General features: G+C 40.8%; 1 protein-coding gene across 1 annotated transcript in view; it reads left to right on the top strand.

Moving 5' to 3' along the window:
• nsrp1 (nuclear speckle splicing regulatory protein 1) overlaps nucleotides 1-13572 on the top strand; it is a 50870-nt gene that overhangs the window by 14333 nt on the left and 22965 nt on the right. The window contains exon 3 of the mRNA XM_073053409.1: nucleotides 3430-3511. Within this exon, the coding sequence (XP_072909510.1) occupies nucleotides 3430-3511 (82 nt within the window). The remainder of the gene's footprint in view (nucleotides 1-3429; nucleotides 3512-13572) is intronic.

Genomic DNA, 13572 nt, shown 5'->3' on the forward strand with positions numbered 1-13572 from the left:
TCAATGTAAAATGATCCAAGTTATTGGAGTGATTGAAATTCCCTAATACTATAACCTAGTTCCTCTTTCAACTCTTAGATGTCAATGTGGAGTGAATGAATGGTAAGTTTACAGATCACATGAAAATTGCTGGGAGTATCAATAGTGAGGAGAGTAGTTTTAAGCTAAAGAATGTAATTGATCAGATGGCAAGTTAGTACTTAATCCTGATAGGTGTGGGTTGAATCTCAGGGTTGTATATGGTTTTTTGCATTAATTACTCATAAAGTGTGGTCTGATCTTCATCAAAGTCACAATAATAAACACAATCTGCCTAAACTAATACAGTCGGCCCTCCTTATCCGCGGGTTCTGCATGCATGGATTGATCCAACCACGGATCAGGAAAACCCAGAAGTTTGCTCTCCAGCACCTGTTTGAACATGTACAGACTTTTTTTTTGTCATTATTCACTAAACAATACAGTATATTCCCAGAAGAGCTGCGATGGTTGCGTCTGTACTGAACATGTCCAGACTTTTTCTTGTCATTATTCCCTAAACTAGTGGTCACCAAAAGGCAAGATTAACCTACTAAATCAATTAGTCACATGCATGCGCACTGGCAGAAAAGACCGGAAGTAGAAATAATGTATGTACACCAGGGGTCACCACCCTTTTTTTGCATCGCGGACTGGTTTAATATTGACAATATTCTTGTGGACCGGCCAACCGGGGGTGGGGGGTGGTGGTGTTAAACACAACCGGAATACGGCGATACTCAAAGGAGGTGCCTTATGTCCAGTCTATTCCGCAATTTAGTTTACGTGGCTCTCGGCACTTGCTTCTGTCCCGCTTGCTCACGCTTTTTTCTGCTGAAAAATCTCAACGGATTTGTCTTTAAGTGCAGGGTGCTTGGACTCAGGGTACCAAACCAGTTTTGAGTGTTTCATTGCCTCATTAGATAGCCTCCGGGCCCGAGCTCCAGCCTCCTGTCCGCCCGCCGCTAGATGTCTTGGCAGGTGCGGCTGGTCGTGGGTGGGGTGAGAGGACAAGGTAAGGGCCAGAGGTCCCCGTACCGGGGCCGTGGTGGTTGCAGTCCGGAGAGAGCAACCGACCAAGCAAGGAGTGCGACAGGGCGCATGCCTGCCCCCCTTGTAGGATCTGTCAGCCGACAAAAGTTTGGCTCGAGGGATGACTTTCAGTAGATCGCAGCGAGGTAGCTGCTCTGATACTTAAGAAACGCTGAGCCCAAATTAGGTCGTCTGCGAATATTTTAGCACCGGGTTCCCCATGAACATTCGGTGTGTTAAACAGGTTTAGAGGCAGTGCCCATCTGTCCGCGCTCCAGGCCAGTATCATCGGCACTTCCCACCAGCCACGCGAGGCGGCCCGTTACCCGAGGCCAACCAATGATGGAGGTATCACTGCGGTTAGGCGACTGGCGACCTTGCGTGGGTAATGACCTCGCGTGTGTTCAATAGTTGGTGTGACAGGGAATGGGGAAAGGTGCAGCTGATTCATATCATTTCATATCGCCAAATCATATCGTTTCCTCGCGGCCCGGTGGTTGGGGACCACTGAAGTACACTGTAGAGCATGGCGGGGGAGCTATACACATGAGCACTGGGTAGAAAGAATGGAAGTAAAACCCCGCAACCCAGAAACAATCTCTCAACGGTATTTGTGTATTTATTTTTCTTTTTTTTGGGGATCTACTGGGAAAGTCTCAAAGATCGACCAGTTGATCGCAATTGATGTTTTGGTGACCACTACCCTAAACAATACAGTATAACAACTATTTACATTGTATTAGGTATTATAGGTAATCTAGAGATGATTTAAAGTATATGGGAGGATGCACATAGATTACCGCAGATTGGGATCGAAAAAAAACCCAGGACTTCTCTCTGCAGCACTCGTTTGAGCATGTACAGACTTTCTTTTCTTGTCATTATTCCCTAAACAATACAGTATAACAACTATTTACATAGCATTTACATTGTATTAGGTATTATAAGTAAGTTGGAACAGGTACATCCGGTATTATTTAGCGTCAGTCAAATGTTTGTCTTAGTATATATTTTACCTTTCTATGCATTTAAGACACTTAAGAAATGTATGTATTTCAATAATTAAATCACTGCGTTTAATGGGGTGGGGTGAGGGCCGAAGTGCGGGAAATGGAGGAGATGCGGGTGAGGGCATCATTGATGACGGCAGAAGGGAAACCACGATCCTTAAAGAAAGAGGACATTTGTGATGTCCTGGAATGGAAAGCCTCATCCTGGGAGCAGATGTGGGAGAGACGGAGGAACTGGGAATAGCATTATTAATAATAATAACAGAGGACATTAGTTTAGGGGGATGAATAATGGGTTTAGAAGGGATCTAAGGTACATTTCTTTCACACAAAGAGTGGTTGCATTCTGAAACACAGTTTGAGAAGGTGATGGAGGCAAGTATTCTCTCAATATTAAAAAAAAGCATTTGAACAAGCTCTTGAATTGCCAAGGCATAGTAGCCTATGATAAATCAGATTAATGTACATAGAATATAACTGGTCAGCACGATATTGAGCCTATGGCCCATGATGTTCTGTTGACCTTTTGGCCTACTCCAAGATCAGTCTAACCCTCCTTTCCCACAAACCCCTCCATTTTACTATCATCCATGTGGCTATCTAAGAGTAGCTATATCCCAAATATATCTGCCTCTACCCCAGGAATTCCCAACCTGGTGTTCACAGACCCCTTGGTTAATGTCATAAAAAGGCTGGGAACCCCTGCTTTACCACCATCCCAGCAGTATGTTCCATGCTCTCAGCACTGTCTGTTTATAAAAAGAACTACCTCTGACATCTCCCCCTATACTCTCCTCCTTAAAATTATATTTTCTCATATTAGCCATTGCTGCTTTGGGGAAAAAAGTGCTGGTTCCACTCTATCTATGTCTCTTATAATCTTGTACACCTTATCAAGTCCTTTCATCACCTTCGCTCTGAAGAGAAAAGCCCGAGCTCTCAATCTTTCTTTATAAGATACGCTCTCTTAACCCAGCCAACATGCTGGTAAGACTCCTCTGCATCCTTTCTAAAGCTTCCACATCCTCCTTATAGTGAGGTGACCAGACCTAAACACAATATTCCAAGTGTGGTTGAATCAGTGTCTTGTAGAGCTGCAACTTTACTTCACAGTCCTTGAACTCAGTCCCCTGACTAATGAAGGCCAACTCACCTTATGCTTTCTTAACCACCTATCAGTATAGACAGATACTTGATCAGCATAAACACAGTGGGACTGATGGACTATTTATCTGCTGTATGATCCCTCGAGTAGTTTATTGGCTATATCCAAGGCAGATGCTAGTGATCCAATAGATCTAGATGGATACTTAGATTTTGGGGGAGTAAAAGTGCATATTACCAAACCATTTTGTTTTCCTCTTCACAGATATGGGCTTATTCTTCCTAAGGCAAAGCAGAATACTTTGGCGTTGTCAAAACATTCTATTTTCAATGACTCAGATGATGAGGTAAGTTACATAATATCTATAGTACAACTATTGAGTTCAATTCCTATTTCCAAGTGCAAAATGGTTCACACCGAAAAAAATATAAAAATTATTTGAAATTAACTTAAAATTTTACCTATTCTCTTTGAATGTATTGGCAATAAAAATGCATTCTTTCCAAACTTTGACGGTATGGCAGTTTGTTAATGTCCAAAAGTAATTTCAAAGCAGTGCAGTTTGAACCTTTATCTTATGCATGGGCAGCATGTGAGATAGGGCAAACAATCCTTTTTTTTTAAAAAAGTTATTAGATTGTGCAAGGGACTCTACTGTAACATATGAAATTTCAAAAGGAAAAGCTTATCATCAAAGTAAGAGACATTATGCTGCTCTCAGCTGTTAAGTGGGTTTATTCTCCGATTATTATGTTGGCCAAAGCATGTGTTGCAAATGAAATACTGACTTTTCAGTTCTGTTCTTTGAAAATAAATCTCCAGATAATACTCCTTTAGAACTCAAGCTCAATGTAAAAAAAACTATTTTGTTCCTTCGTGAAAACTGATAATTCTTCTAGAATGAATCTTGAGTATAGTTATAAAAATTACCCAGCCACAACATCCACTGAACAGCGTGTGCAATTTATACTATTAATTCCTTAAACTTATTCCTGCTTAATCTACAATATGTTTGAGGTGATTTTTAAAACAAAAATCGACAATATTTACATTAGTTAACTACAAGAAGGTCACGCTCTTCAATATCCATCGTTTATGTTTGCAGAAAGATCTTTTACAGATTCTCAATTTCAATATCTGATGGCTTCTTAACAGATACTGAGGCTCTCATCTTGTTTTGGGAATTGAATTACAACTCTATGTGTAGCATATTTCCAGATAATAAACCCCAAATTTCATGTACAAGTTTGAATCTATTACTTCATGACATAATCTTACTAAGTAACTTGTAATTATATTCTACATTTAGCATTTCTATTGTAGAATCAGTAATGGATGTAACAGCAAGTCCAGGGTAATTTCTGCAATTCTTTCTGTGAATCTCTCAACATGTGGATGTGTGAATGGCTAAAGAGGATTTTGAGGGGTTCCAAGACAGTATCACAGAAGAGGAAAAGGCTTTTCCTTTTTCAGTAAAGTCTGTTGATTCCATGGAATCAGTACCAGCTTCAACACCATCAGCAGAGCTGCACTACAAGACTGTGTACTTGGCCTCTTGTTCTACTTGTATTATGCATATGACTGTTTGGCTAGGTAAAACTCCAATGCCATATTCTAGTTTGCTGGTGTCACCACTGTTGCTGACCGAATCAGAGAGGGTAACAAATCAGCATATAGGAGTGAGACTGCAAATGAGGATGAATGGTGTCAAAATAACAACTTCTCTCATTCCGTGTCAGCTAAACCAAATAGCTGATTATTAACTACTGAAGGAAGAAATGAGGTGGGTTCTTTTGCACAGTGATTGTCAGTGTTCGTAGTTTTTCATTGATTCTATTTCTTGTTCTACTGTGAATACCTGCAAGAAAATGAATCTCAAGTTAGTATATGGTAACATGTTTGTACTTTGGTAATAAATCTACTTTGAACCTTTGAACTTTGAGCTCCATGCAAGAACAGTCTAGTCCCTTTTCCTCTGCATTCTACCTATAGCCTTGCAAACTTTTTTTTTCTTTTGAGTACTTATTCCTCTTATGAACATTAGGATTGAATTTGTTACCCGCCCACCCTCTGACCTCCATCCTCTACTACATTCCAAATCTTAACTAACTGAAATATACCTTAGTGGTGTTTGGACACTGTTGGGAGGTTAGACCATCCCATTCACATCTGCTTCAAAAGTTTCTTTACTTTAACTTTTCTTTGGGATATTAAAAAAGTACTTTATGTCTTCCATTAAAGCAAAAAATGCGAGAAACATGCTTCCCATGCTTCTCAGGAAATGGCTTGATAGTCCTCACTGGCAGTCTCCCAACTCAGTGCCGAGAAACCCACCATTTTCCGGCCTTGTATGTGTGGGGTATACACACGTTGGTCCAATCAAATCCATGCTTCTGTGAATGCTGTGTGATTTCTGCCCTGTTACAGCTCTTTGCCAGAAAATAACAGACTGCACACTATGTATAATTAAAGGAAGTATATTTATGAATATTAACTAAAGAGTTAGTGAAGAAAAGAAAGGAAAAGAAAACACAAAAAGGGCACATTATAATTAAACGGTCAAATGTTCACAGGTTGGAGCTCAACTCTTCCAAGTCACATTCACTAATCCTCAGTAGACTCCTGCAACTTGTTCCATTGAATTGTGGTCCCCACTGGATCGAATCCTACGACCGGTTCTCCAGCATCTTCTCTCTTCATCTCCCACTGAGCAAAGACAAAGGCTCACACCGATGTCAGGCACAAACAAAGCTCTATTCCCCCAGCTTTCTCTCCTGATAGGATTGCTCACATTCCTCAGCACCCATTATCTCTAACAATAACCCAAACATGGCTTCGACAGAAAGACTATTAAGTGAAGTATCCTACAATGTTAGCAGTGAAACCTTTACCAGGGCATTACACATGCTGCAGTTCGAGCAGCAAACATTTCAGGTCGAAGATCGTTCGTAAAAATATTCCAATGAAGCATCAAATATTGAAAGACGGAATCTAAGATATTTCTTATAGAACGAATAATGAACAATGAAACTTTGAAAGAAATGGGAAAGGGTCTTTAAGTAGCAATGTTAACTGCATTGGATTCTGGTTAATTGGGACACATCAGGACCAGTACATTTTGGCCTAATTGTCTGCCACGATTAGCTGAAACTTCATGGAAATAGTTTAACAACATACAAAAAAGGCAAAGTACCATTTAATTGAGGAAAGCTCTGACTTCAAGCCTTCTCTGCTTTGTGACTACAGCCACTTGTGGGGAAGGCTTTGGGAGTAAACCCTAAGGAAAATCAAGAGCTTGAGTTCCAAAGGTGGTCCTACAATTGTCAATGTTGACTGGCGACTGCTGAGCCACTGCCAGTGCCAAACTATTGGTCTCTGCTGTTTGCTTGGATTCATCAGTTGCGTGAAGAGGGGGAGCCTACTGCATGGGCAACAACTTGCTCTCCAAATCTAACTGCCCTGGTTTGTGTACTGGTTTGCATATCAACTGAGCATAGACAGGTAGGGTGAAATATCACCGTGACCAATGGAGGGCCTCAGAAAAGAAAAAATACGGTGTAGACACCTAGTGTAGAAGATAGACCGCCTTCATAGAATGCTATTGACGATATCATCCTCCAAATGTACATTTTCATTGTAACACTCAAGATGATTGTCAGTACCTTCAAACTCTTTGTAGTTCCTAACTTGAAGTAGTGAAATCATTTCATTTTCACTCCCGGCCGTTTCTGGCATCTCTCAAGTCTGAATGCTTAAAACTATTATGAGCAAAATGGTTCTGAATTGTCGTAGTGTTTATTTCTACCAACTACCAGTGACAAAAATCACTACTTTTTGAACATAAGCACACACAATTGACACTAATTAAAAGCTCTTTGCTATAATTAATGGGCACACAAGTGCATTGAAATTGTTCCGCAACAGTCTCCTGCCGCAATTAAGTGGCATGGTGCCCCAAATAAACTAAAGGAATCCTGACTATTTTCTCAATTAGTTTTTGTTCTTTAAGAGTTTCCCACAATAAGTAGTTGCCCTGATTAACTGATGGCTCAATAACGGAATGCATTGTATTTCCTTTTCCACAGATGCTGATTGACCTGTGTATTTCCAACATGTTTTCAGATATCTGGCATTTGTAGTTTTTGATTTTCATTTTATTGGTACTTGTAATTTGGAGTGCTCTCATGAGATAGATTTTTTAAAATTTTGCCATTAACTTTTTAGCATAGAATGAATTTCCTTCCTTTAAAGTCATTCTATTCTAGTAAAGCTTTAAGCAGACAAGTTCCCTTTAAGCTTGGCGCAGGCTCTGTCTTCTAAGTGTGGTGTTTAAAACTGCAGATGAAAACAAAAAAAAGCAAAGGAAGAAGATTGAGTTTTGAAAATAGTTTTAATTTATGCCTGTGAGCTGAGCTTAAGTTCTTCATGATCATTGAAACAAATAAATTGATATATTGTCTGCTTTATTCTCTTCCTTCTTATTGAGGAATAATTTTCTTGGTGCTAGGGACTTGATTTTTTTTCCCACTGTACTCTTTTTAATATGTATATCATATTACAATACAAGTTGTATTTAACTTTGCAAATTTTTGAACAAACACGGTAATAATTTGTGTATTAGCTGAATAAGAAAATTGTGTTTCTTTGTACTAATGATAGCTATGGCTCATAGTTCCCAAAACCCAATAAAATACTGCCTTTGGATTGATGGTATCTTGAAAAGATAAGTTGAGTTTTTCTGATAAAAAAAATTACTTCATTAGCTTTGTAATAAATTGTAAGCGATATAGATAAGAAATTTTGTGGTAAGAAATTTCATTTCCTGTGAAATATGATACCTTGTGTCACTTGGTATTCAAAGCTGGCCCATACTGTGTTGTACTATTACTATTATACACTTGTTTATGTTTATCATCCATGTTTAGTGAGAGGAAATGAAAGAGAGGAGTCAAGATGGTATAGATATAGTGTAAATTTTAAAGCACCAGAAATTAAACTTTCGTAAACTTAATATGTGCTTGAGAATTTCAATGACGCTGGATTCTTTGCTGATATTCAGTATTAGACAGGGGCTTAGAGGGGTTGGAATTGTAAAATGCAGTCAAACAGTTTTAAACCAATTTGTAGAGAGTCTTGCTAGGCAAGGGGCTATACTCAACCTTATGCTAGAGATTGGGGCAAGTGGTAGAAGTGTATAGAGAAACCATTTGGGTACAGTGACAAGGTTCAGTAAAATTTCAAGGCAGCTGCGGGGAAAAAAATGGTTGGTCCAAGAGTTAAGATCTTATATTTGGGAAGACTGATTTCAAAAGTAAAAAGCAGAAACTGGTAAAATTACACCTGTGCCAATCTCTGCAGCATCTGTTGACCCTGTGATTTCTGTGTTGGAGCCCGACTTCAGAACATCTTTCAAGAGGGTGAACTCTGGCAAGGTGTCAGGCTCAGATTGTGTACCTGGCAGGGCTCTGAAAACCTGTGCCAACTAACTGTCGGGAGTGCTCAAGGACATCTTCAATCTCACTGCTGCAGTTGGAAGTTCCTATTTGCTTCAAAAGGATGACAATCATACCAGTGCCCAAGAAGAGTAGGGTGAGCTGCCTCAGTGACTTTTGCCCAATTTCACTCACATTTATTGTGATAAAGTTCTTAAAGAGGTTGGTGATGGCCATATCAACTCCCTAAGCAAAGACCTGAACCTGCTGTAACTTGCCCATCACCACAATTGGTCTACAGTAGATGCCGGCTCACTGGTTCTCCACTGAGCCTTGGTCCATTTAGGCAATAGCAATATCTATGTCAAGCTGCTGCTTATTGATTACAGCTCAGCATTTAACACCATCGTACCCGCAGTACTAATCAACAAGCTCCAAAACCTCGGCCTCTATTCCTTGCTCTCCAGCTGGATCCTTGACTTTCCTCATTGGGAAACCCATAGTGTTATGTTTTGTAACTTCAAAACAGTAAACTAATTCAAAGGAAGACATGGGAGTCTGAAATGTGAGTCTACCTTCATGTTTAAGTGAGATGCGCATGTATCACATGGTAGTGTGCTGACATACAGTATGCAATTCATGTAGTTATACACATAACCTGTAATTATTTAAGCAAACAAAAATGCTTAATCAACCAATACAAGGTTACTCAAATATTGCTGAAATATTAAATACACAGCACTGCTCCCTGGTTAGCTATAAACTCCAACTCAATTGAGAGTGTATCTCAACTAGATATACAATATACTATATAATGTAGATATGATACAGACTTCCACAGCATTGTCCATTTTTATTTTGTCCCATTTAGGCCTAAAGATTTAAGTGCTGTGGAGGCTTTTTAACTCCTGTGGGATGACCTCTTTCCTAAATAGGAAGGTCAGATGAGATGTGGCTGTGAAAACTATCTCATGTTTTGGGGCCTCCTCCATGGTGGTTGTATGAGTTGACTTTGAGACTGCAGGAAGTGGTTCTGACAGCTCTGACACCTTTCTTCTTTTTTCTTTGTCTAGTTTGTGCATCTTGATTTCGGGAGGGTGCATTTAATTCACTGAAGTATTTTCTTATTAATACTTCTATTGCTCACTTTATGATCTGATCTCTTCTCTTGGTTTCCTCATCCACAACATCACCTGACAAATACTGTTTACGTATCTCCATTGACTCCTTTCTTTTTGGCCTTCCATTCATTTAGCTAGGTTTTGATTCTTTTACAAGCAGCTCCCACTTGAAGTTCATGCATGCGGAGTAGATTCTGGTTCTTTATACTCACAAAAGCCGAATGCTTGCAACTTTTCTCAAGCTCCTCGAATTCTCTTCCAGCTTAAAACCAAGCCACATTTTGCGAGTGACTGCCTGATTAATATATCACAAGCTTTCGTAGATATGTTATGTAGAAAAACTTTAGGACCACTGCTGTCGTCACTTTCACAATTCTTTTGTGCAGAATGGTCCTTTCATGGTCCAATATGCTTTCCAACCCGAGACACAGAGGTTGGCACCAACACCTTTTTGCCCTCTGTTGGGCAACTGTTCATGATGTACAGCATGGAGACTGTTTTAGCATCATCACATACCTTTCTTAATTCACTTTCAATTGGCTTCTTTGAAGGGGATGTGGCATGCAAATTGTGGATGGATCTCCCATGAAGTTATGGTTGTCTCAGCCGATCATGCCTCCACAATGCTGGCCTTCCTGATTTTACCACATGCAAGCTCAATGTAGCTTGCCGGTTGCTATATTTCACTGTTATCAATGTCACTTCCACAGTAATTATATTTTCTCCAGTGTAAGTTCTCAGTTGAATATCTGCTGACTCCAGTTTAATAACTGTGTATTGTTATTCCGACTCATTTTGTGGAATGACTGAAACAGCCGAACCTGTGTCCAATTCTATTTTAATTAATTTGCCATACACTTATAGTGGAAGCCAAATTGCTTGTCTATTGTTTGTTTTACATTGTAAAGCTCCAGGCTACCCTGCACTGCGTCACTCTCATTGTCAGATTTTTTTATCAAATGCTTGCAAAGTAGTGCTCTTTTTGAAACTGCAACTTGACTTTTTATCTTTTTCTCTTCCCTGTGTAATCCATACATTTTTCTGCAGCTCAGTTGTGTCACTCTCTCTGCAGTTTCTAATGATACAGCTATTTTGACTGCTCTTTTAAATATAAATTGTGATTCATGTAGGAGCCATTTTTGAATGCTTTCTGTTAAGATACCACAAACTAAACAATCAGTGCACCATTAAGCCCATTACAGAACAGACAGTTCTCAGACAATCTCGTCAATTCAGCCATGTTTTTTTAAAACTCTCCCTTCCTCACTGAGCTTTTTGTAAAGAACTCTTAACATCTTTCTGTGCTTCAATGGGTGAGTAACCGTCTGGGGTTCGTTTTAAATTACCTACATGACTACCTATGACTACGTGACTACCGTCCCATTGCACTCACATCCATCATCATGAAGTGTTTCGAGAGGCTCATGAGGCATATCAAGACCCTGCTGTCCCCCTCACTGGACCCCCTGCAGTTTGTGTACTGTCCCAACCGCTCAACAGATTGCCTTGGCTCAAGCCATTGCCTTCACCCTGCACCTGGCCCTAACCCACCTGGACAAAAAAGACACATATGTTCGGATGCTGTTCATAGACTTCAGTTCAGCATTCAACACGATCATCCCTCAGAAACTGATTGGAAAGCTGAGCCCACTGCGCCTGAACACCTCCCTCTGCAACTGGATCCTAGACTTCCTGACTGGGAGACCCCAGTCAGTCTGGATCGGGAGTAGCATCTCCAACACCATCACACTGAGCACGGGGGCTCCCCAGGGTTGCCTGCTGAGTCCACTGCTGTTCACTCTGCTGACCCATGACTATGCTGCAACACACAGCTCGAACCACATCATCAAGTTCGCCGAAGACAAGACTGTGGTGGGTCTCATCATCAAGAACGAGTCGGCTTACAGAGAGGATGTGCAGCGGCTAACGGACTGGTGCAGAGCCAACAACCTGTCTCTGAATGTGAACAAAACAAAAGAGATGGTTGTTGACTTAAGGAGGGCACGGAGCGACCACTCCCTGCTGAACATCGACGGCTCCTCGGTAGAGATCGTTAAGAGCACCAAATTTCTTGGTGTTCACCTGGCGGAGAATCTCACCTGGTCCCTCTACACCAGCTCCATAGCAAAGAAAGCCCAGCAGCATCTCTACTTTCTGCAAAGACTGAGGAAAGTCCATCTCCCACCCCCCCGTCCTCATCACATTCTACAGGGTGTTGGGCTTGAAATTCTGCCCTGTGTTCGTTTAGGAAGAGAGACAACCAACACCGGAATATTACAAAACTTGGGTTTATTGCAGAATCCGTAACTGGCACAGCGAATCGACGGAGTCGCTGGAGAAGGTGCGTTCCGACTTCCCCTTACAATCTGCTCTTATTTATATCCCTTTTCCCCCCAGCACAACCCCCCGCTACATATTAGGTAATATCGGGCACTTGTGTCCATCTTATTGGCCCGACGCCATACACGCACGAGTTACCTGTTTCTTTTGTTTACTGAATCGCGTGACACTGGTAGTTTCGGTGTAGCGGAATCCCCAGTTTCGCTTCCCCCCTCCCTCGCATTACGTGAGCCACTCCTGACCTGTAATGGCAGTCTCGAATTAACCCTAACATTAACCCTAACAAGGGGTTGTATTGAGAGCATCCTGAGCAGCTGCATCACTGCCTGGTTTGGAAATTGCACCATCTTGGATCACAAGACCCTGCAGCAGATAGTGAGGTCAGCTGAGAAGATCATCGGGGTCTCTCTTCCCGCCATCACGGACATTTACACTACACGCTGCATCCGCAAAGCAAACAGCATTATGAAGGACCCCTCGAACCCCTCATACAAACTCTTTTCCTTCCTGCCGTCTGGGAAAAGGCACCGAAGCATTTGAACTCTCACGACCAGACTATGTAACAGTTTCTTCCCCCAAGCTATCAGACTCCTCAATACCCAGAGCCTGGACTGACACCTTGCCTTATTGTCCTGTTTATTATTTATTGTAATGCCTGCACTGTTTTGTGCACTTTATGCAGTCCTGGGTAGGTCTGTAGTCTAGTTGTTTTTTTTTCTCTGTGTTGTTTTCTACGTAGTTCAGTCTAGTTTTTGTACTGTGTCACATAACACCATGGTCCTGAAAAAAAGTTGTCTCATTTTTACTATGTGCTGTACATAGCAGTTATGGTCGAAATTACCCCTGCTGCTGTAATGTTGTGTAACCTCAAAACATTAAACTAATTTAACAAAAAGACATGGAAATCCAAAATGTGAGTCTAACTTTGTGTTTACTTTAAACAAGGTGCACGTGGTAGCATAATGTCTGAAATTCATATATTTATACATATTGCCCTTAATGAATTATTTAAACAAGAACGCTTTGTCAAACAATATGTACACAAAATTATTCAAATATTACTGAAGTACTATATTAAATACACAACACACAGTGCAGACTGGAAATAGCATCTCTTCCTCACTAATAATTAATACTGGCTTAGCATACTGTTGTACTCTCCCTATCCATGACAGTGTGGCTAGGTATGGCTCAAATGCCATAAATTGTTGAAACAACTATTGTTGGCAGAATTCCAGATGGTGACAAGGAAGCGTGCAAGAGTCAGATAGATAGCTGGGTGAGTGCTGTTGCAACAACAACCTTGCCATTGTTGTCATTAGGACCAAGGAATTGATTGTGTACTTTAGGAAAGGAAAGCTGAGGGAATACGCACAAGTCCTTATTGACTGATCAGCAGGGAAAAGGTGAGCAGTTTTAAGGTCCTGGGTATCAAAACCTTTGAGGATCTATTCTGGGCCTAACATGTTGATGTAATTACAAAGAAGGTACTACAGTGGCTATATTTCAATAGG

The sequence above is a fragment of the Hemitrygon akajei genome, chromosome 8 (assembly GCF_048418815.1).
Source record: "Hemitrygon akajei chromosome 8, sHemAka1.3, whole genome shotgun sequence".
Lineage (NCBI taxonomy): Eukaryota > Metazoa > Chordata > Chondrichthyes > Myliobatiformes > Dasyatidae > Hemitrygon > Hemitrygon akajei.